We start from the raw sequence: 22,209 nt of genomic DNA on the forward strand, positions 1-22,209 counted from the left end.
TAATCCTCCTAGTAGGAAATCTAGCCAACCACTCATAATTTGCAACCCCTCTGTCTAATCTTTCCCATATCATCTCCCCACCACGTCTGCCATGCCAAGTAAATTCTGGTCCTGAAAAGCCTAAGTCCACAAAGCCACAATGATCCAAAGCCTCCCAAAAATTCTACATCAAATGGTGTACTCTAGGTGGTCCACCCCGTTTGTCATGTACCTCCAATAGCTCATTAAAGTTACCAAAACAACACCAAGTTAATTGCGGCTTCGAGCCTAGCATTCTTAACATATTCCATCCTTCACTCTTTAGACTAGTATCAGGCTCTCCATAAAACTCGGGCAATCTCCATGCCTGAACTGAACCACCATGAATAATAGAATCAATATGATACTTAGAAAAACTATCCACCCATACATTAACTCTTGCTTTCCAAAGAAGAGCCAAATCACCCCCCCCCCCTCCTTCCTTAGGTACCATAAAACACCCATAAAAAAATATCTTATCCCGAATCCATTTCATTTGTTCCTTATTTGACCATGTTTCTGACAAGAAAACAATCATGTATCGTAAAACACCCATCAAAAAATATCTTATCCCGAATCTATTTCATTTGTTCCTTATTTGATCATGTTTCTGACAAAAACACAATCATGGGATCTTGTGTTTGTACAATGTCTACAAGCTCTTGAACTGCACGCCCCTGCAGTTTCATGCTAAGAGTTTCATGGCTGTTGGCAGGGCTTCTCATCAGCCTCTGCCAATTGAATAAAATTTGTTAATGCTCTTTTTTCCTGCGACCACCCTCTTCCTCCATTTCTTCATCTAAATTCTGCCTCATTAACTTCGATAATACTGATTCCATCTCCCCAGAGTTCACATTTTGCTGCCTTCCCCGCCTTGGCAGCCGCCGCCACTCTCTGCACCACCGAATCTTGTTTACTAGACCCAGCTGAGTGGAATAATTTTTTCAAAAAGCCTGCTGAATCTACTACCCGCGTACTCACTCCACCTGATATAGCAACTGAACCCGCAACATTCTCCTCTGCCCTCTGATCAAATTTGGCCAATTCATCATCTATATCCTGCAATTGCACCTGAAAATCATTGGGAGGAATAGCATCCGCAACCTGCACTGAAACCAGACAATTGGGTGAGTTAAAAATTTCCGAATCTGAAACTTCTCTACTTGGAGCTATATGTAACACCCCCTGTGCGGGCTGGTCTGCCCTCTCTATCGTGTATTCCCCCTCTGAAGGAGCGTGAACACAAGCATCACCTCCACATTCCATATGGACCTGCTTGGGATCAACAGACCCCCTTGCATCTACGTCAACCACACCGGTACTTTGCTCTGCTCTTGGTACTGCCTCAGTGTCACTACTCTCGTCGTCCTCATATCCAGCGACGTGGACTATCGTTTTTTTCCAAGGGTTCGGGGTGCTTGCTCTCAGCCACGACCCAAACTGTTTGTTGCCCTCCTTCATCGATCCCTTCCGTTTTAACCACAGTGAGCACTTCTTATCATGGTGGGTAAGACGGCCGCACCAATAACAGAGGTTAGGCAACCGTTCGTATTTGAAACTAACCCAGCTATCATCACCGTTGCTCAAACCAATTTTCCTGCCTCGACACAGGGGCTTCGTAATATCGACGGACACTCGAACTCGCATGAACTGACTTCCCTCATAATCATCATTATTTTCTTCATTCACCACAACTTCTCCAGCCGCCGCAACAATATCAGTAGCCACTCCCATGTTCAAACACCCGAGAGGAAGGTCATGGACCTGTATCCAAAAAACACGCCTTATCAAAGAGCAATCCCCTGACCTCCGTGTACCGTCGAACCTTCTTTAGAACCACCAGATTCTTATCGAACGACCACGGCTCTCCCAACAGGACCTCGTCAATATCGGACTCGTCGGAAAACACAAACAAAACTCTGCTTCCATACTCAGCGCTCTACCAGTAAAGAATTTCGCAGCAAGCAGAAATTTTCCTTCATAACCCTTCTCGTAAACCTGATATTTATTACCTTCAGACTCCAATAGCGAGAAGTTCTCCCACATGTAAGACAGATTTTCCATCCTAGATTGCCTGAGAACGAATGCAACGTTAAAGAGTGCAAGAAAAACGAAGAAGAATGTCCAACGGCAGCCCAACTCAAGGAGTAGGCACAAATTCTACATACGGCAGGGTTTAAGGAAGCCCTAGCGCAGAGAAACTTATATGCACTAATGCAGAAGGTAATAAGTTTTGTTTACAATGATATGTATGCTGTAAATCATTTTGTGAATACTTTAAAAAATATATAAACCGAAAAGTAGATGTAAAAAAAAGAAAAGAAAAAAAGAAAAAAAAGTGGGATGCATTGGGCCTTAAACTTCTCTTTTCACGTTTTATTAAAAAAATGTTTTTGTGTTTTGGATATATACCTAAAGGCATTTTTAATAGAGACTGCAGTCTATTAGCCAATAAAGGAGCCTTGATTTTTTAGTTTTTTTAACCTCGGTGAAGCATAAAAAAATATTAAGACAAATAAATATAATATATAATATTAGTTAATAAATAGAGTCTTCTTCTATTTGAGAGCGTTACGAAATGATCTTAGTTGCCTATGTAGTTGAGTTGGGCCTGACTTCTCTTTAGATTTAATCTTAATTATAAGTGGATCTATTAATCTGCCCAAACCCAAATGAAAAAATTGGGTATTGATAAGAGCAATATTAACCCGTTTTAGTTCAATAAGCTTCTGATTCATACACTGATTTGATTCATTTTTAATGTATGTTTGTATACTAAAATTATGGGTACACGGCCTACCATCCATAACACGACTGCAAATGCTCCCCTAACCACCAACTTATTATCAATAAGGAGGGCAAAACGGGTAGTACCCCAACTTGAATTTAGTTTAGGGGGTTTAATTTACCTGGCTTAGGTTATTTGGAGTAGTCTTGGAATTTTATTTTTTAATTGAGTGTATTTTATACTTTTGACAATGGAATTCTCTAGGAATTATGTTAGATTAAATTGAGGGAATAACAGAATGAGGAAATTTTCTCAGTTTCGAAAACATAGAAGGAAACATTACTTAATTCCAAATATTAAGGTGGTGGTGGTGGGTGGATGGGGGGAGGGATGTGAACTGCCTCAAATATAGAAGTGATAAAACGATTTTTTGGAGTCAAATACTGAATTGTAGGCCATTTCAATTTGGTCAAGAAAATAAAATATTTTGATACCGATCAATATCGGTGTATTGTTTTAAAATCCTCCCTCTCTCTCTCTCTCTCTCTCTCTCTCTCTCTCTCTCTCTCTCTCTATATATATATATATAATTTATTTATTTATATGTTAATCAATCAAAGTTTATTTATAATTTAATCAATCAATGGCCAAATAATTTGTTAAGAATATTTAAAAGCATAAGTCTACACTAAACATCAATATACTTAAAAATAATTATGATTATTATAATACTTTTTTTTTTTTTTGGTTATACAGGTATCATATTCATCGTTGAGTTTATAGTTTAAAAAAAAAAAATTAAAAACTTAATTTTTAGGTCTTTAAAAAATAAATAAATAAAAATTTCTAGGTTTTTTATAAAGGATCCTGAAAATTAAGGTATTTGCTAATGAACCGTTTTAGAAAATTTTTAATACAACTTTTATGAAAAATATAAAAAATTGTAAAAAAATCAGTTTTTTTTTTTTCCTATAAAAAATTCTTAAAATATTTCTTAAACCAACTCTTAGAGTCCGTTTGGTTGGAGAGATGAAAAAGTAAAAGGATAGAAAATGGTAAGAGAATGGAAAAGTGAGATAATAGAAAAGATTTTAATTTCTCTCATTTTTGTTTGGTTGGGGAGTGAAAAAGTGGAGGGATTGAAAAAATGAGTTTGTATGAATTTACTAATGTACTATTGTTAAAAATGATGCCCAATTAAAACAAAAAAAGTGACAAACCAAAAAAAAAGGGAAAGAAGAGGCAACAAGGGAAGAAAAAAGAAGAAGAAGAAGAAGAAGAAGAGGAGGCAACGCCTAGTAGGAAAAAGGTAAAAAATAATAATAAATAAATAAAACAAAACCAAAACAAAAGGAGGCAACGTCCAGGAGGAAAAAGAAAAAAGAAAAAATAAAAAGGTGAAAAAGAGCAATGTACAGACAAAACTCATATGCAAATGCACAAGGGTATTTTTGTCCATTAAACAGCCCTATTTTCTCTCTTCAGTTTTCTCTTCATTTTGGAGAGAAAACTTTTTAGTGGGCCCGGAGAGAAAATACATGAGTCCCACTATTTATTTTCCTTCCTCCCTACCCAATAACCAAATACACTCTAAAAAAGTTTTTCTTCTCATTTTCTCTCCAAAATTTTTCATCCACTCTATTTCACCTCCAAATAAACACACCCTTAGGCTACTCATTATCTTTTTTATTTTATTTTATTATTATTAGAAGATAGAAACTTAATATTTTTATTTATAAAAAGAACCCCTTTAACTATATGTTCACGTGGTACTATCAAACACACAAAACGTAATTGGCAAATGAAATATACCTTTTTTTTTTATTAGAAATAAAAAGTAATAATAAATATTCGAGGTTGGAATTGATGTTCACGTGGCTCCAAACACACAAACACACACAAATGCTAAATAAAAAAAAGTAAAATTGAAAAAGAATGAAAGGGAAACTTTCATTGACCACCCATATGAAAAAGAAACAGAAGCAATACTAAATTAAGGGCATCAGGTCTGGGCAGGGTGAAGGCGAATGGAGGGGTGGTGGAGACTGTCAAACCCGAGGGTTACTACCTATAATGTGGTGGAAACGTGGTGGCAACAATGGTGGCAAAGTAAGCATTGACAGAGCCTGTAAGTTAGTGAGAATTAATTTCTCGGGCAAAATCCGACAAGTTCCTGGTATGGCCGAACAAAACATTGTTGCTTCTATATCAGATTAGGTATTGACTCTTTGGCTTTTTTCCTCATAATTCTTCCTTGAATGTGGTGGAGGTAGGTGATGATACCGAAAAAATCACCAATAGGTCACACAGCACTCGCGCACTCAAAGTAGACCTGCACAACAAAATAATAGAAGACCTCACAGAGAGCACCGGTGTGGTGCCGACCAAATACCCTCCGAAGGTCAAGTTAGAATTATTCTCACAACTCTAGAGTGCTAGAGAGGGTAAATTACGCGTACCTTGATTTGTGAGAGTATTGGGGCTTTTATAGTAGTAGAAGATCGGCTTCTCCTTTTTGGTGTAGAAGTCTTTTCCTTATAGAACTCTACTTGAATATTTCTAAACGTGGTGAGCAAGGTCTTTCCTTGTAGAGGAGATCTTCCTTTGGTGTGCGTATCTTCTAGAATCCCCTTTGTGCTAGGATTTCGATTTTGGGACTCTGCGGTGATTCAGGCGAAAGCAACAAAGACTCTATATCCAGGGCCTTTACTGTTTCTACCAGCAATAGGCTTTAATGAGCGTTGATCCAGTTCCCTGTTGGCCCATGGAACCGGATCCGTCAGGCCCATCACAACAGGCCCGTCAAGCCATATTTTATCCTCTTCAGTTTCCCCCTTCACCCTATGGGTCCGTCATATAAGAACAAAAGGACCCATAGGGTGACGATCCTAAGTTCAGGGCATGACAGTTAGTCTTTTAAAGGGATGACGGGATAAAACCAAAGAGTTGATTAAAGCAAAAGATTTGACGGTGCAACTATAAAGGGTTGACGGAGTCATGCCAGATAGGGTGACGATGCGAACGTGGACACCATCGACCATGCCAACTACTGACAGCCTGCAGGGAAGCCATTATGATTAATGCCACGTGTCGCCCTTCGATTGGGTTTTATCTTGGATCGAAGCGTCGCTTCAGCTTTCGTGCACTTCTCCTATAAATAACAGAGTCTTCTTTCTCATTTCTCCTATTTTTAGCTACAATTTACTTGTCAGAGCGCACCCGTCATACCTGTCAGAGACCAACTCGTCTAGTGGCTCCGTTCGTCAACGTCGTACTTCCTCCGTTCACTCACAATATTGGTAAGTGCTTTCTTTCCATAAATCCAACAAATATACTTTTGCCCCATTTTGTTTTAATTCATCTTTCCAAACCCCACACACCCATCATAAATATCTAGATCTGTCAGAGTCTTAGGTTTTGTCGTTTCGTGTAGGGAATGTCTAGTGCGTCCAGTAATCAATCAGTTGTCCGTGACAGGTTGGATTACGAGGAAGTATATCCGTCCGATCATAAAGACCAAGAGAGTCTAGGCGATGATAGGAGTCCGTCTGCCTCCTCCTCGTCCTCAACATATGAGGACGCGGAGGTAGTTGAACAAGAAGAGGGCTCCGATGACAGTGAGGAATAGATAGTAAGATCCGCCATTGGTGCTGATGGGTTTAGGGAGTTCATCATGCTACCAGAGTGGATGGTGAATAACTAAGCACTTCAAAACATTTAGAGATAACTATCAAATTCCAGATAGCATCCCCATCCGTCTGCCCTATAAGTTCGAGAAATGCTACTACGACGGAGTAGAGGGTGTCGGAGTGTATGAGCAGATGTTGAAGGTAGGACTTAGGTTTCCATTGAGTTCCCTTCACCGTGAGCTCCTCCAATACTTGGGACTATCCATCAACCAAATTTCCCCCAACGCCTGGAGGGTCTTTATAGCAATGGAGGTCCTGTACGATGCCATGACCGACGGTGCCAAGAGGCTAACGGTGAGGGAGTTCCTTCATTGCTACCATCCGGATGAAATTGATAGGTCCAGGGGAATATATAGCTTTGTTCCCAGGAGTCCGTTGTTGAAGGTTATTTACGACACATCGGACTCGAATAGGGATTGGAAGAGTCGTTACTTCTTCCTGGAGGGTGACGGTTGGATGTGTCGCCCAGGGGACACGGATCATATGCCCGTCGACACGACTTGGGGCATATTACACTCGTCTAGTATGAACCCATCCTAGTATGTTAAGAATTTTTAACCGTTCATTTCTTAACGTTTTTGACCATTTTAACTGTTCTTCCTCTTTTGCAGTTAGACGATACCCCTAAGTGGATATTAAGGAGTTTGCCTTCCTTGAAAAAAAATTTCAAAGACCCAGCCGGAGGAAAGGACTTGGGTGAAACTGGTGACACTTAAAACCATCCATTGGTATTGTGACAGACCCGAGCCAACGCCAGCAGCTGTCAAGTACGAGGAAAATATTTGAAGAAGTAAGTCCGTCGTCTTTACTCTTACACGGTCTTTGTCTTTATTTTGGTAGCTAACATTGTCGGTCCTTCTTTTTAGAAATGGATGATGCCAAGAGGAGAGCTTTGATCCGGTCTAAGGCCGCAAAGAAGAAAGAAACAGGTGACGTAGCCCCCCCTGGGATGGGCCCAAGTAATCCGTTTGTCAAAAGGAAATCGCAACCCAAGGGGGACCGTCTAGCTAAGAAGGCCAAAATATCCTTGGAGCCCGTCGTAGGGCTTATGGCTGAGGCTGCGAAGACAGCCACTCCAACCAAACATGGGGTCGGCAAGGGCCTCATGAAGGGGACGTCAACGGATCAAGAGAAGCCGCCCGTCCTTCTTTGGGAGGATTCTAAACATGCCTTGGAGCAGATTTCCTCCATTATGTCGTCGGAGGACTATGAGGACCTAGGGAATCATTCGACGGAGGCCATGGGGGAGACGGGCCTTTTGCAATCACTCAGGTAACCCTACCCGTCTCCTTTACCCCCGTTCATTACTTTGGCTTTTAGTCGAACTCCCTCATTTCATCATTTTTTTTTTCCTTAGGCAATGGTTTTGATGAAAGGGTTGATGGGGCGATGTATTAGCCATGAGACGACCCTGGAACAGGTACGGGCGAAAGCGGAGTAGACGGAGGACGAGCTGAACCAATTGCAAAATTGGAAACTCAAGATGGAGAAAAAGCTTGAACTTTCAGAGAAGGCGAGAAAAAGCCTTGAGCAAGTGACGGAGGAGGCGAAAAGGGCCCTTGAAGGCAAGGACAAAGAGATACAAGACTTGAAGGATGAGGTTCGTCAGGCTAAGGATGTCGCAGTACGCGAGTACCGTGACTTTGATGCCCTGATTTCTGAGCTAGGAGACTCCTTCCTTTAGGGCTTCGACGATGCCATCCGTCAAGTCAAGAAGGCTTATCCCGATTTGGATGTTTCAAAAATCAAGGTTGAGGACCCTGCTCAAACTTCCATCATGCCTGCGGCTTCAGAGGATACTGACGACCTCTTTGCTACTGACGATGTTATTAGTGACAGGGAATCAGCACAAGCCAAAAATGCACAAGTACAACCTGAGGTGGAGACGGCCCCTCAGTCCATCGTCAATGAGGCCCAAGTTCAACAGTTGCCATAGACAGTTTCTCTCTTTTTTTTTTTTTCTTTTTTTTTTTTTGGATTTGGAGAACAATTTTTGTCCGTTGTGGATGATATGTAAACATTGCCCTTTAAGGGCTTAACATTATTCAGTTTTGTTGAGTGCATCCGTTTAGTTCGTTTTACTTGTTGAGTTTTTTGGATTTTTAATTTTGCAATTGATTTCTGTTATTATGGACCTTGTTTGTATCTGTCCCCTTGATTAGAAGAATTTTTGATGATCCGTCATGCTCGTGGGTGTGTAGATTTATCCATCCATCTTTTTGATATGATTATAGTTTTCCTTATCTAAATATTTTCCGTTTTCTTTGCGGATTTGGGCACCCGTTTGTCCATGTCGGATTTTTAAATTTCATCCTCTTGTAACAACCTGTCTACTTTGTGAATTTGTTTTATGCCCGTCCATTTTGGACTTCAAATTCTCATCTTCTCGGGATGATCCGTCCACTTTGTGGACTTGTACTATGTCCGTCCATTTTGGACTTCAAATTTTCATCTTCTTGGGATGATCCGTCCACTTTGTGGACCTGTTGTGATCCGTCCATTTCGGACTTCAAATTTTCATCCTCTTGGGACGATTCGTCCACTTTGTGGACTTGTTATGATCTGTCCATTTCGGACTTCAAATTTTCATCCTCTTGGGATGATCCGTCCACTTTGTGGACCTGTTGTGATCCGTCCATTTCGGACTTCAAATTTTCATCCTCTTGGGACGATCCGTCCACTTTGTGGACTTGTTTTGAGTCTGTCCATTTTGGACTTCAAATTTTCATCCTCTTGGGATGATTCGTCCACTTTGTGGACTTGTTCTACGTCTGTCCATTTTGGACTTCAAATTTTCATCCTCTTGGGATGATCCGACCACTTTATGGACTCTTTGAAGCCTATCTTATAACAAAAAAATCCATGTGGAAATTTAAAGATGTATCTGAATATTCTTCTTAAAAGAAAATGCGTTTATAGAGAAAAGTACCTACCCCCTTGGGCTTAAAAAGGCACAAAAAGATTGTAGCAAAAATAGATAAAGAAAAACTAGAAATTGTAGCTAAAGTTTAAATAAACTGGTTTAAATAAACTGTTGAATTGGGAAAGCTGTTGTTCTCCATATTACTTCTACTGGCAGTACTTTCGCAGGTGCTCGGTGTTCCACGGATGTGGCAGCTTCTGTCCTTTTAACGTCTCCAGGTGGTAAGTGCTTTTCCTCTGCCACGACGTAACTCGGTAAAGTCCTTCCCAATTAGGGCCGAGCTTCCCTTGTGTAAGGTCTCTAACAGCGCCCATGACCTTCCTCAGTACGAGATCTCCAACTTAGAAGTCTCTGTGTCGGACCCGAGAGTTGTAGTGCTTTGCCATGCGGTCTTGGTATCTAGCGAGCCTTTGTTCCGCCGCCATCCTGATCTTGTCTACTTGGTCAAGCTGTAGCCGTATTGCCTCGTCATTCTTGTTTTGGTCATAGTTGTGCACCCTGTAGCTTGTGAGCCCAACTTCGGCCGGGATGACCGCTTTGCTCCCGTATGTTAGTCGGAATGGTGTCTCTCTTGTTAGTGTTCTTGCCGTCGTCCTATATGCCCATAGAATGCTGGGTAATTCTTCAGGACATATACCTTTTGCCCCCTTGAGCAGAGTCTTGATAATCTTAAGCAAGGATCGGTTCGTGATTTCGACCTGGCCATTAGCTTAAGGATGGGCGGGGGAGGAGTAGTGGTTCTTTATCCTTAACTGTAAGCAAAAATCCCAGAAATAGTTGTTGTCAAACTGCCTCCCATTATCAGAGTCAAGGACTCTAGGAATGCCAAACCTCCATATGATGCACCTCCAGACAAAACTTCGTATGTTCTTCTCCGTAATGGTGGCCAAAGTTTCAGCTTCTACCCACTTTGTAAAGTAGTCAATGCCCACTACTAGGAACTTCAGCTATCGTACTGCTATAGGAAAAGGTCTCATAATGTCTAGTCCCCACTGAGCGAACGGCCATGGGGCCGTCATCGGGGTTAGTTCTTCGGTTGGTTGTCTAATAATATTGTTGAATCTTTAGCATTTGTCACAGGTTTTAACATAAGCCTCGGCATCCTTCTGCATGGTTAGCCAGTAATACCCAGCTTACACAAGCTTGTGTACCAACGACCTTGACCCCGAACGGTTTCCGCAGATTCCCTCGTGTACCTCCTTCATGACGTAATCTGCTTCTTCGGTACCTAAGCATCTCAGATATGGACGGGAGAAGCCTCTTTTGTACAAGACGTCTTTTATCAAGAAGAACCTGGCCTCCTGGACCTTCAGCTTTCTTGCTGCCTCCTTCCCGTCTGGTAAGACCCCGTTTTTTAAGTATAAAACTATCGGTGTGGTCCAGTTACTTTCGGAGCCTATTTCCTGCATGTTGTCAGAATCTATTAGTGGAGAAAGCTGAACAAAAGAGAGTACATTACCAGGGATTATCATATGCTCTGCTGAAGCGGTCTTGGCTAGATGGTCGATGTGCTCATTTTCTCCTTTGGGGATTTGGATGATTTTGGCCTATAGGTCGTCTACTCTTGCTCTTACTTGGTCAAGGTATCTCTTCATCCTTTCACCCTTGCATTCATAGCCTCCATTCACTTGATTAGCTACGACCTAAGAGTCGCAGTAAATGACCACACTCGCGGCTCTTGCTACTTTGGCGAGGTCGAGGCCTGCTACTAATGTTTCGTACTCCGCTTCATTGTTGGTGGTGGGGAAGTGGAGATGGACCATACATTCAACCCTGTCTCCTTCGAGTGACAGCAATACGATGCCAGCCCCCCCAGCTCGTCTATTAAATGATCCGTCAGTATATATGCTCCAATGAAGGGACTCTTCTACCCCCTTGTCTTCGTCATGAGTGAATTCTGCTATGAAGTCAGCTACGATCTGTCCTTTGATGGCGGTCCGTGGGTGTTACTTGATATCAAACTCGCTCAGCTCTATAGCCCACAACGCTAGTCGACCCGCAGCTTCAGGATTGCTCATCGCCTGTCGCAAGGGTTTGTCGGTGATGACGTTCACCGTATGGGCTTGAAAGTATGGCTTGAGCTTGCGAGCCGCCATAACTAATGCAAAGGCAAGTTTCTCCATAGGTGGGTATCTTTCTTCGGTACCGCGAAGCACCCGGCTGGCATAGTATACGGGCTTCTGTACCCTGTCCTCTTCTCTAATCAAGGCCGCGCTGACTACAGCAGGGGAGACAGCTAGGTAGAGGAAAAGCTCTTCACCTGGTTGCGAGGGACTCAGCAGTGGTGGGGAAGATAGATAGACTTTCAACTCCTCGAATGCTCGCTGACACTCGGCAGTCCACTCGAAAGACTTCTTTAATATGCGAAAGAAGGGTAAGCACTTGTCTGTGACTCTTGACACGAATCTATTCAATGCTTCTATTTTGCCGTTGAGGCTTTGTACCTCCTTCACATTTCTTGGGGGAGCCATTTCCATTATGGTTCGGATCTTGTCCGGGTTGGCATCAATCCCCCTTTGGGATACCATGAATCCTAGGAATTTTCCTGCCGTCACCCCGAAGGCGCACTTTCCCGAATTGAGATTCATGTTGTAGGAGTGAAGTGTGTTGAATGTTTCTCTAAGGTCTTCCAAGTGATCTTCCTCCCTTCGGCTCTTTACTAGCATGTCATCGACATGGACTTGGACATTTCTCCCGATTTGCTGCGTGAACATTTTGTTCATTAGCCTTTGGTATGTTGCGCCCACGTTTTTCAGGTCGAAGGGCATTACTTTGTAGCAGAAGAGGCCTTGACTGGTCACGAACGAAGTTTTCTCCTGATCAGCTTCGTGCATTCAGATTTGGTTGTAACCTGAGAAAGCGTCCATGAAGCTTAGCAGCTGGTGTCGAACCGTTGAGTTTACTAGGACGTCGACCCTTGGGAGGGGATAGCTATCTTTAGGGCATGCTTTGTTAAGATCGGTGAAGTCTACGCACATCAGCCATTTCCCACTTGCTTTTTTAACCATTACTATGTTCGCCAGCCAATCGGGGTAGTAAACTTCCCTAATGAAGCTTGCCTCCTGTAGTTTGCGGATTTCTTTCGCTATAGCTTGATCTCGCTCCGGGGCGAACACTCTCTTCTTCTGTCGGACGGGTGGAAAGGAGGGTGATACATTCAACCGATGTACCATGACTGAAGGGTCTATTCCTGGCATGTCGTCATAACTCCAGGCGAATACATCTCGATTGCTCCTGAGAAAAGTTATGAGCTCTTAACGAATTGCGGGGTTAGTAAGTGTTCCGATCTTGGTTATTCGGTCAGGATTGGAACTATCAAGAGTTATCCCCTCTAGTTTCTCTATCGGCTCCGTCACTGTTCGATGCTCTTCTATATTCAAGGCCTGGACCTAATCTTCCATCTCCATCATGGCTACATAGCATTCACGCGCGGCCATTTGACTTCCACACAGCTCTTCCACTCCATAATCGGTAGGGAATTTGATCATCAAGTGGTAAGTTGAAGTTACCGACTTCCACGAGTTGAGCGTGGGTCGTCCGAGGATAGCGTTGTAGGTAGACGAGCAATCGACCACTAGGAACGTTACGTCCTTGGTGATCTGCTGGGGGTAATCGTTGACCGTCACGGATAAGGTGATTGCGCCCAAGGGGAATACCCGGCTTCCTTAGAAGCCAATGAGCGGGGCGTTTGTCGGAATTAATCGTTCCTTATCAATCTTCATTTGCTGGAATGCCGGATAGTATAGGATATCTGCTGAGCTGTTGTTGTCGACCAACACTCGGTGCATGTTGTAGTCTCCTACCCTTATGCTAACGATGAGCGCATCGTCATGTGGATCGTGCAGACATCGCGCATCATCTTTTGAGAATCCGATAATGGGGCCTTCTCTTCGTGCTATCTTTGGCACGGTACCAGTTAGCTGAACATTTTGTACCATCTTGAGGTAGGTTTTGTGAGCCTTTTTTGAAGATCCGACTGCAGCTGTTCCTCCCACTATCATCCTTATGTCCCCTATGGGGGGTCTTGGTCGCTCGTTCTCTCGTCGAGGGTGCTGTTCTTGTGGGGGTGGATCTGTTCTCTCCTTACTGACGAACCTTTGCAGTTTTCCCTGTCTGATAAGGGCTTCAATCTGTTGCTTCAAGTCATAGCAATCAACTGTGTTGTGACCATGGTCACGGTGGAAGCAGCAATATTTATCCCTAGATCATTTGTTGGGATCACTCTTCAGCTTCCCAGGGAACGTCAGAGCCCCCTCGTCCTTGATTTGCATTAGGACTTGATCTATTGGGGCGGTCAATAGGGTGAAACTTGTGAATCTTCCCCCCAGGGGCTTAGGGTGTCTCTCATCCCTTCGGTCTCCTATCCTTGCTTTCTTCCGGCCTTGGTCCTGTCAGGTGTCTTCTTGCCTTTCTCTTTTCTTGGGCCTCTCTTCTCGGGCCAACAGCGCGTCTTCAGTGTTCATATACTTGGTGGCCCTGTAAAGTACCTCTGACATGGTCTTCGGGTCATTTTTGTACAGGGAGAACAAAAACTTACCCTCCTTCAGCCCATTCGTGAATGCTGCTACAAGTATCTTGTCGTTGGCTTCGTCGATCGAGAGTGCCTCCTTATTGAAGCGGGATATGTAAGCCCTTAACGTTTCCTCCTCTCGCTGCTTGATATTCATTAAGCAAGCCGTAAACTTCTTGTACTGATGTCCTCCGATGAAGTGCGCAGTAAATTGAGCGCTTAGCTCCTTGAAGGTGCTGATAGAGTTGGGTGCTAGCCGGCTGAACCAAATCCTCGCCGCACCCTTTAGCGTTGTAGGGAAGGCCCTACACATAATTGCGTCTGCTACTCCTTGAAGGTGCATCAAGGTCTTAATGGTCTCTAGGTGGTCTAGAGGGTCCTTGACCCCGTCATAACTATCCATATGTGGCATGCAGAACTTACACGGCAGGGGGAAGGAGTTGACGGCGGTGGTGAATGGCGAGTCAGTCCGGTTAACAAGGTCGTCAAGGTCACTGGATACTCGTCCCTTGAGAGCGTTCATCATTACTTTCATCTGTTCCTTTATCGCTTGCATCTCCGCGATAATAGGTGGCGGAGCCGTGTCTGCAAGAGAGGGAAGGCTCATGTTTTGTCGCTCTGGTCTGCTTGGAGCGTTGCTGGCCTGTGATCCCTCCTTTTAGCGCTGGTTACTTCTTGATCCGCTCCTTGGTTATTTGGTGCCGCGTTTTTCTGGTTCAGCTGCTCCTCCAGGTTGCGGTTTTGTTTGGTGAGGCGCTCCACAGCTGCGGCGAGCGTCTTAACTTGCTTCTCAAGTGCAGTCGTGGGGGGTTCTTCTTCTTGAATGTCATTAGTGGTCGCCATTGAGCGAGTGAGCACCATGCAACTCTTTTGTCCGGGAAGCGATAATGTGCCTTAAACACTTGCGTTCCCACAGACGGCACCAACTGATGATGCCGAAAAAATCACCAAATATATATATATATATATATTTATATATATATATATATATAATTTTAACACCATGCCAAAAGTTTTGAGGCTTGAGTAAACCTTAAAACTACATGTGTTAGCACATATAAGAAACTAGGATTTCTACTCATAACATCATATAACAATCATCATAACACAAGTCACAAAATTCAATCCCATAACTTATATAGGCAATCTATCAAATACTTGGTAAGCAAAAGACACATGTTCACATTACTTATACAAATTTATAGTTAACACAACTATCACAACCACATATGCCAAAGACATTTCAAAATGCAAGGAAACCCTCTTTCAAAAATTAAACCCAACCTCCAATATAAATCAAAAACCCAAATAACTTCTCAAAAAACCCAACTCACAAGGTTGCCAAACAATAAATCACTAGACAAAGAAAGTACATACGAACTTACAAGATAAACCACACAAAAAAATCTTGTAGTAAATTCCTTAAAATCTCAAAATTCTAATCATACTTTCCGATTAAATTTGCAGCAGATCAACTCTTTTTTTTAAAAAAATAATTGGTTTAATTAGTATTATCCAAAAAGCTTGAAATTAAATATGGAGAAGCCCTTATATATCTACTATGTACCACAAAAAATTCAGCTTAAAATAAGTTTTGTACAATTTATTAAAAATTACGTAGTTCATCTGAGTCAAATTTTCCCTGACAAATTTAAAGTCACAAAAAAAAGAAAAAAATTACTATAATTTTAACACCATGCCAAAAGATTTGAGACTTGGTTAAACCTTAAAGCTACATGTGATAGCAGATACAAACAAATAGGATTACAACTCATAACATCATATAACAATTATCACAACACATGTCACGAAATTCAATCCCATAACTCGTATACGCAATCTATCAAATACTTGGTAAGCAAAAAACACATGCTTGCATTACTTACACAAATTTATAGTTAACACGACAATCACAACCACATATGCCAAAGACATTTCAAAATGCAAGGAAACCCCCTTTCAAAAATTAAACCCAACCTCCCATATAAATCAAAAACCAAATGATTTCTCAAGAAATCCAACTCACATGGTTGCGAAACAATAAATCACTTGTCAAAGAAAGCACATATAAACTTACAAGATAAACCACACAACAAAAGCTTATAGTAAATTCCTTAAAGTCTCAAAATTCTAATCATACTTTCCGATTAAATTTGCAGCAAGTCAGCTCTTTTTTAAAAAACAATTGGTTAACTTAGTTTTATCCAAAAGCTTGAAATTAAATATGGAGAAGCCCTTATATGTCTAGTATGTACCATAAAAAATTCAGCTCAAAATAAGTTTTCCACAATTTATTAAAAATCACGTACTGCATCTGACTCAAATCTGTCCCTGACAAATTTAAAGTCACAAAAAAAAAAAAAAAAAAAACCTTTAATTTTAACACCATGCCAAAAGCTTTGAGACTTGAGTAAACCTTAAAACTACATGTGTTAGCACATATAAACAACTAGGATTTCTACTCATAACATCATATAACAATCATCACAACACAAGTCACGGAATTCAATCCCATAACTCATATAGGCAATCTATCAAATACTTGGTAAGCAAAAGACACATGCCCACATTACTTACACAAATTTATAGTTAACACGACAATCACAAGCACATATGCCAAAGACATTTCAAAATGCAAGGAAACCCTCTTTCAAAAATTAAACCCAACCTCCCATATAAATCAAAAACCCAAATAACTTCTCAAGAAACCCAACTCACATGGTTGCTAAACAACAAAATCCATTTCATAACTCATATAGGCAATTTGTCAAATACTTGGTAAGCAAAAGACACATGCTCATATTACTTGCACAAATTTTTAGTTAACACCACAATCACAACAATATATGCCAAAGACATTGTTAGGTTCTAAAGTCTTAGGATTTTATGTATTTAGAACTCTAATTTGTATTGTTGGCAAACCATGATCAAAACAATGTGTTTGGAAGTGTTTAGGTCTAGCTCAAAGTTGTGCATCTATGTAAAGTTGAAATCGAGTTAAAGCAGGAAAGGATTGTGCCTTTCGGCCTGGCTCGATCGATCGAAGCTCGGGCAGAATGTTTTTCTGCAGATTCGTCCAACTCAGCCCTAAAGATTTTAAAACGTTTTTAGGGTTTCTTATTTGTTCTAAGTATAAAAGGCAAACCCTACCCACGTTTTAGTGTTGCTCATATTTGCGGTTTGTGTAAATCTCTTGTAAGATCTAGAGGAGTTTTCCTTTACACAAACTTAGGGTTTTCAAGGAGAAGATTTATCTACGCCTTGATGATCAATTCAGTTGCTGCCATTGAAGCTTAAAGAAAACACAAGCTGGTGTGCTTGTATCTGGTGGTGAATTCAAGAAAGAATGAGTCCGTGGATTCGGAGCTTGCACGTGATCGTGTCAGTAAGTTCTACTAATTGGTAGCAATAAGAAGTCGAGCGTGGGGGCTTGTAATTTTTATTGTATGAACTTCGATTCTTTCAAGATAGTGGATTCAAGTTTACCTTGAGAATAGTTAGGTCAAATCCTCCCCAGGTTTTTACCAGTTTGGTTTCCTGGGTGATCATATCTTGTGTTATTTATTTTCCACTGCTTTGCATGATTTGATCTTTATTATTGTGATAACTTAGACTTGTTTAATTGGACTAAGTAACAACTTGGCTAATTACCTAGGTTTAATCAATTGTTTAAGGGGTCTAAAAACTATCAGACATTTCAAAATGTAAGGAAACATTGTTTCTAAAATTAACCCAATCTCCCATATAAATCAAAAACCAAATGATTTCTCAAGAAATCCAACTCACATAGTTACGAAACAATAAATCACTTGTCAAAGAAAGCACATATGAACTTACAAGATAGACCACACTACAAAAGCTTGTTGTAAATTCCTTATAGTCTAAACATTCTAATCATACTTTCTAATTAAATTTGCAATAGGTCAGCTCTTTTTAAAAATTCTTTTGGTTCACTTAGTTTTATCCAAAAATCTTGAACTTAAATATGGAGGAGCCCTTATATGTTTATTATATGCCATCAAAAATTTAGTTCAAAATAATTTTTCTACAATTTATTAAAAATCATGTAGTGCATCTGACTCAAATCTGTATAAAGTCACAAAAGAAAAATATTATAATTTTAACCCTATGCCAAAAGCTTTGAGACTTGATTAAACCTTAAATCTACATGTGTTAGTACATATAAACAACTAGGATTACAACTCATAATCTCATATAACAATCATCACAACACAAGTCAAGAAATTCAATCTTATAACTCATATAGACAATTTATCAAACAATTAGAAAGCAAAAGACACATGCTCATATTACTTGCACAAATTTATAGTTAACACCACAATCATAACTACATATGCCAAAGACATTTCAAAATGTAAGTAAAACATTTTTCTAAAATTAACCCAATCTCCCATATAAATTAAAACCTTAAATGATTTCTCAAGAAACCCAACTTACATGGTTGCCAAACAACAAAATCCATTTCATAACTCATATAGGCAATTTGTCAAACACTTGGTAAGCAAAAGACACATGCTCATATTACTTGCACAAATTTATAGTTAACACCACAATCACAACAATATATGCCAAAGACATTTCAAAATTTTTTGAAACCTTTTTTTCTAAAATTAATCCAATCTCCCATATAAATCAAAACCAAAATGATTTCTCCAGAAACACAACTCACATGGTTGCCAAACAATAAAATCCATTTCATAACTCATATAGGCAATTTGTCAAACACTTGGTAAGCAAAAGACACATGCTCATATTACTTACACAAATTTATATTTAACACCACAATCACAACCACATATGCAAAAAACATTTCAAAAGGTAAGGAAACCCTTTTTCAAAAATTAACCCAAATGATTTCTTAAGAAACCCAACTCACATAGTTGCCAAACAACAAAATCCATTTCACTCCATTAAATTAGAAACCTCCAATAAGATTTTAAATGTACCAACAAACACAACGAACTACTTCTAAAACAAAACCCACAGCATAAAGAGCAATCCTAACAATATAAGATAAAAACCCGAAGATATTGGAAGGTGGGTCATGGAGATTTTACCTTTAGATTCATGTTAGGAGAAGTCAAACCATGGATAAGATTTTGATGACTGAAAATCTAGTAGAAGCTAACCAAGAGACCATGAGGGAGGAGAGATTTGGTAGAGAAAGAGAGATAGAGGGATGTGTGTGTTTGTTTTTGTATTTGAGTTTGTGTTTGTGCTAGGGAGTGAATGATAATGAGAGAGGGAGGGATGAAATTTTTTTAAGTGAATGGTTGGGAGAAAGGAAATTTTATGTGGGAAAGGAAATTTTTTTTGCTGAAATTTAACCCATTTAAGCTGTACTCTTTAGTGACGAAATATATTTCATCACTATTTCAAACTTTTTTGTTACGAATTATGATTTCGTCACTAAAGCTGCCGATTTATATGCATTGGACTTTTGGCAATGATTTAGTTTCGTCACTATTGGTTACATTTCGTGATGAAACTCATTTCGTCGCTAGTGTTGTTTGAAACAACATCTATAGCAACGAACTATTTCGTAACTAAAAATCTCAACTTTTAGCGATGAAATATTTCGTTACTATAGATTAATTAAGTTCGCGCCTAGTTTTTTTCATTATTAGCAATGAAATCCATATTTTATCACTAAATCTGTAATTTTAGCGACAAAAAAATATTTTCTCACTAAGTTTCATCGCTAAAAATACATTTTGTTGTATTGTTGTAGTGAGTGAAGCCGCATACTCAAAAACATCTCTCTCTCTCTCTCTTCCCATTCTACAGTACAATGTAAATTAATATTAACTGTAGAGACATAAAAAGTGACAAATGTTGTACATATTTTTGCAAATGTGTACAACATTTGCCACTTTTTGTGTGTTACTAATGTAAATTTTTATTACAAGTACATTGTAAACATATAAAGGTCCTTTATTTACATACGCAACAGTACTTAATAGAACATTAATTTAACCAAATCACACAATTGATTTGAATTTATTGCAATAAAAATGGGAATATATTTTAAATAAATATTTAAAATGATTTTATTTAGAAAATGAGATTGGGAGTACACGTGCATTGAAAAGTAGAAAGTCTTGCTTGTTTGGTTTAAACATTTCTAGCTAAAAGAACTTCAGCAATCAACTTATCCAAGTTTTGGTATGAAGAACCACCAGGTTTGGTGGAATCCTCGGCTTTTTTTTTCCACCCCATTACATTCTTCTTAATTTCTTTACCTTTTTCACCGTCAATTAATTCTCTCACTAGCTTCTCCACTTCATCTCTTTGAACATTATTATCTATCTCCATCGCAATGCCCCATTCAACACAACAGTATCGACAATTCGTCTGTTGATCAGCAAAGAAGGGCCAAGAGATCATTGGAACTCCACAACACACACTCTCAAGTGTTGAATTCCACCCACTATGTGTTAAAAAACCCCCAATTGATGGGTGCTTTAGGATTTGTTCTTGAGGACACCAACTTGCTAACATGCCTCTATCTTTAGTTTCGGTAACAAATTCAGAAGGAATAATAGCTGAATCACCTCCAACAAGATCAGGCCTTATAATCCACAAGAAGGGTTTTTCACTGTTTGCTAACCCCCAAGCAAACTCAATGAGTTGCTGAGGTGTCATGATAGTTATACTACCATAATTTACATACACTACAGAGTTGGGTTCTTTTGAATTTAGCCATTCCACACACCCTGGTTCTTCTTTCCATAGATTGGAACCTATTGATTCCAAGTTATTATCCTTAATTTGGTCCACAAACGACACAAGTGGTCCAATGGAGTATGTACAAGGAAGCATGCTGGATAAAGCATCCAACACTTCCTCTTCAAAGGGGTAGAATGTGTTCATAATGACAGCTGAAGCTCTTGGAACTCTCTCGGTTTCATTGATGAAGAAGTTGAACATGATGTCATTCTCATCTGTTATTCTAACAAAACTTGGAATATCCTTAAGACGAATATTTTTCATCCCTGGAATCCAATCTATTACAGTTTCCAAGTATCCATTTGTTAGATAGCTCGCATCTGTGAAGCACATAGTGTTGATCATTGTGAATAGCATACTCCAAGTAAAGTACTAAGAACTAGCATACAAATATACAATTAAAAAAAGAAGTGAAAAGAGAAACTTTTGTAATTTTATAGATATTGGGTGTAATTAGACATATAGAAAATTTTATTGCAGGTTTTCCGCGTACATGTCTGTTGTATTTTTGATTTTAAATCAAAGCTAACATGTATAACATTTGAATGTGATTTTAGTAATGTAACAAGAGAGATGTTTACACATCAAATTCCAATGTCAATTTACGATGATACAAATTTAGGAGATCATCCTTATTTAAAATTTGCAATTTCCTTATATTTTTATTCATATATAACACACATTATATTGAAAAAAAAAATCCAATAATCATCAAATCCTTTTAAAGCACACAAAGTAAAGTAGATGACATTTATCTTATATCTTATACTTGATTAAAGCTTATAAAAATAAAAGAATTTGAATGGGAGCGGATCTTTCTTAACAAAATAATACCTTTGAGGGGTACCAAACCTCGTTCAACGAAATGTCGAAAATGCATAAGGCTCATGAAGCTACAAGCGCTAGGTGTCCAAAAAATTACACATGGAATTCCGAACTTGTCAGCAGCATCAAGAGTGAAGGACATGCAACCATCTCCGACAATACAGGTAACAGGAGGCACATTCGAATACGAAGTGTCGTTGAGTTTGGTAATGAGGTTGCAAAGTGGGACTAGGCAAGCCTTTGGGAGGGATTCAGCAAGAGAGGGAATGTCTTGGCTGACATCTGCGTCTGAGGGTGGAAGGCCATCAGGAATGGTTTCGAAGTGAAAGCCAGGCAAGCCATCGAGAGAGTTAGGGCCTCGAGACCTGAGTAAGCGTTTGTGGTTGTACTCTGTGTTTACAAAAGTTACGTGAAACCCTTTATAGTGAAGGAGTTTTGCTAACTGGAGCATTGGGTTTATGTGACCTTGAAGTGGGATCGGGACGCAAACTACATGAGGCTTAACTCCTGCGCTAATGGAATCCATCTCTCTCTCTCTGATAGGACTATTTTTTGTAGGATTTGGGTCGAACAAGGCCTTTTTATAATAGACAAACTGCCGACCACGAACACTCTTTTTCATGCAAGTCATGTTCATCATGTAATAATTACGATAATAAACTAAGGAGCAAATAATCTGTAGTTGACATATGATGCGATCGAGGATTAGTCTATTATATTACCGATCTAACGCAATCCCTTACGTAAGGGATTGCGTTAGATTGGT

General features: G+C 39.8%; 2 protein-coding genes across 3 annotated transcripts; both read right to left on the reverse strand.

Moving 5' to 3' along the window:
• Positions 1-13,023: 13,023 nt before the first annotated feature.
• Positions 13,024-14,711, reverse strand: LOC115966573. The gene is made up of 2 exons (XM_031085785.1): positions 14,512-14,711; positions 13,024-13,558 (listed from the first exon to the last, which is right to left on the reverse strand). The coding sequence occupies exons 1-2, from the start codon at positions 14,709-14,711 to the stop codon at positions 13,024-13,026; spliced, it is 735 nt and encodes a 244-aa protein (XP_030941645.1).
• Positions 14,712-17,476: 2,765 nt separating this feature from the next.
• LOC115969211 (7-deoxyloganetin glucosyltransferase-like) lies at positions 17,477-21,978 on the reverse strand. 2 transcript variants are annotated; one of them, XM_031088811.1, is made up of 3 exons: positions 21,453-21,978; positions 20,028-20,938; positions 17,477-17,506 (listed from the first exon to the last, which is right to left on the reverse strand). In XM_031088811.1, the coding sequence occupies exons 1-3, from the start codon at positions 21,967-21,969 to the stop codon at positions 17,477-17,479; spliced, it is 1,458 nt and encodes a 485-aa protein (XP_030944671.1). In that variant the 5' UTR covers positions 21,970-21,978. The 2 variants fall into 2 exon arrangements, with proteins under 2 accessions (XP_030944671.1, XP_030944670.1); XM_031088810.1 differs by lacking the exon at positions 17,477-17,506 and having other exon boundaries at positions 19,965-20,938; positions 21,453-21,969.
• Positions 21,979-22,209: the final 231 nt, after the last annotated feature.

The sequence above is a fragment of the Quercus lobata genome, chromosome 11 (assembly GCF_001633185.2).
Source record: "Quercus lobata isolate SW786 chromosome 11, ValleyOak3.0 Primary Assembly, whole genome shotgun sequence".
NCBI lineage: Eukaryota > Viridiplantae > Streptophyta > Magnoliopsida > Fagales > Fagaceae > Quercus > Quercus lobata.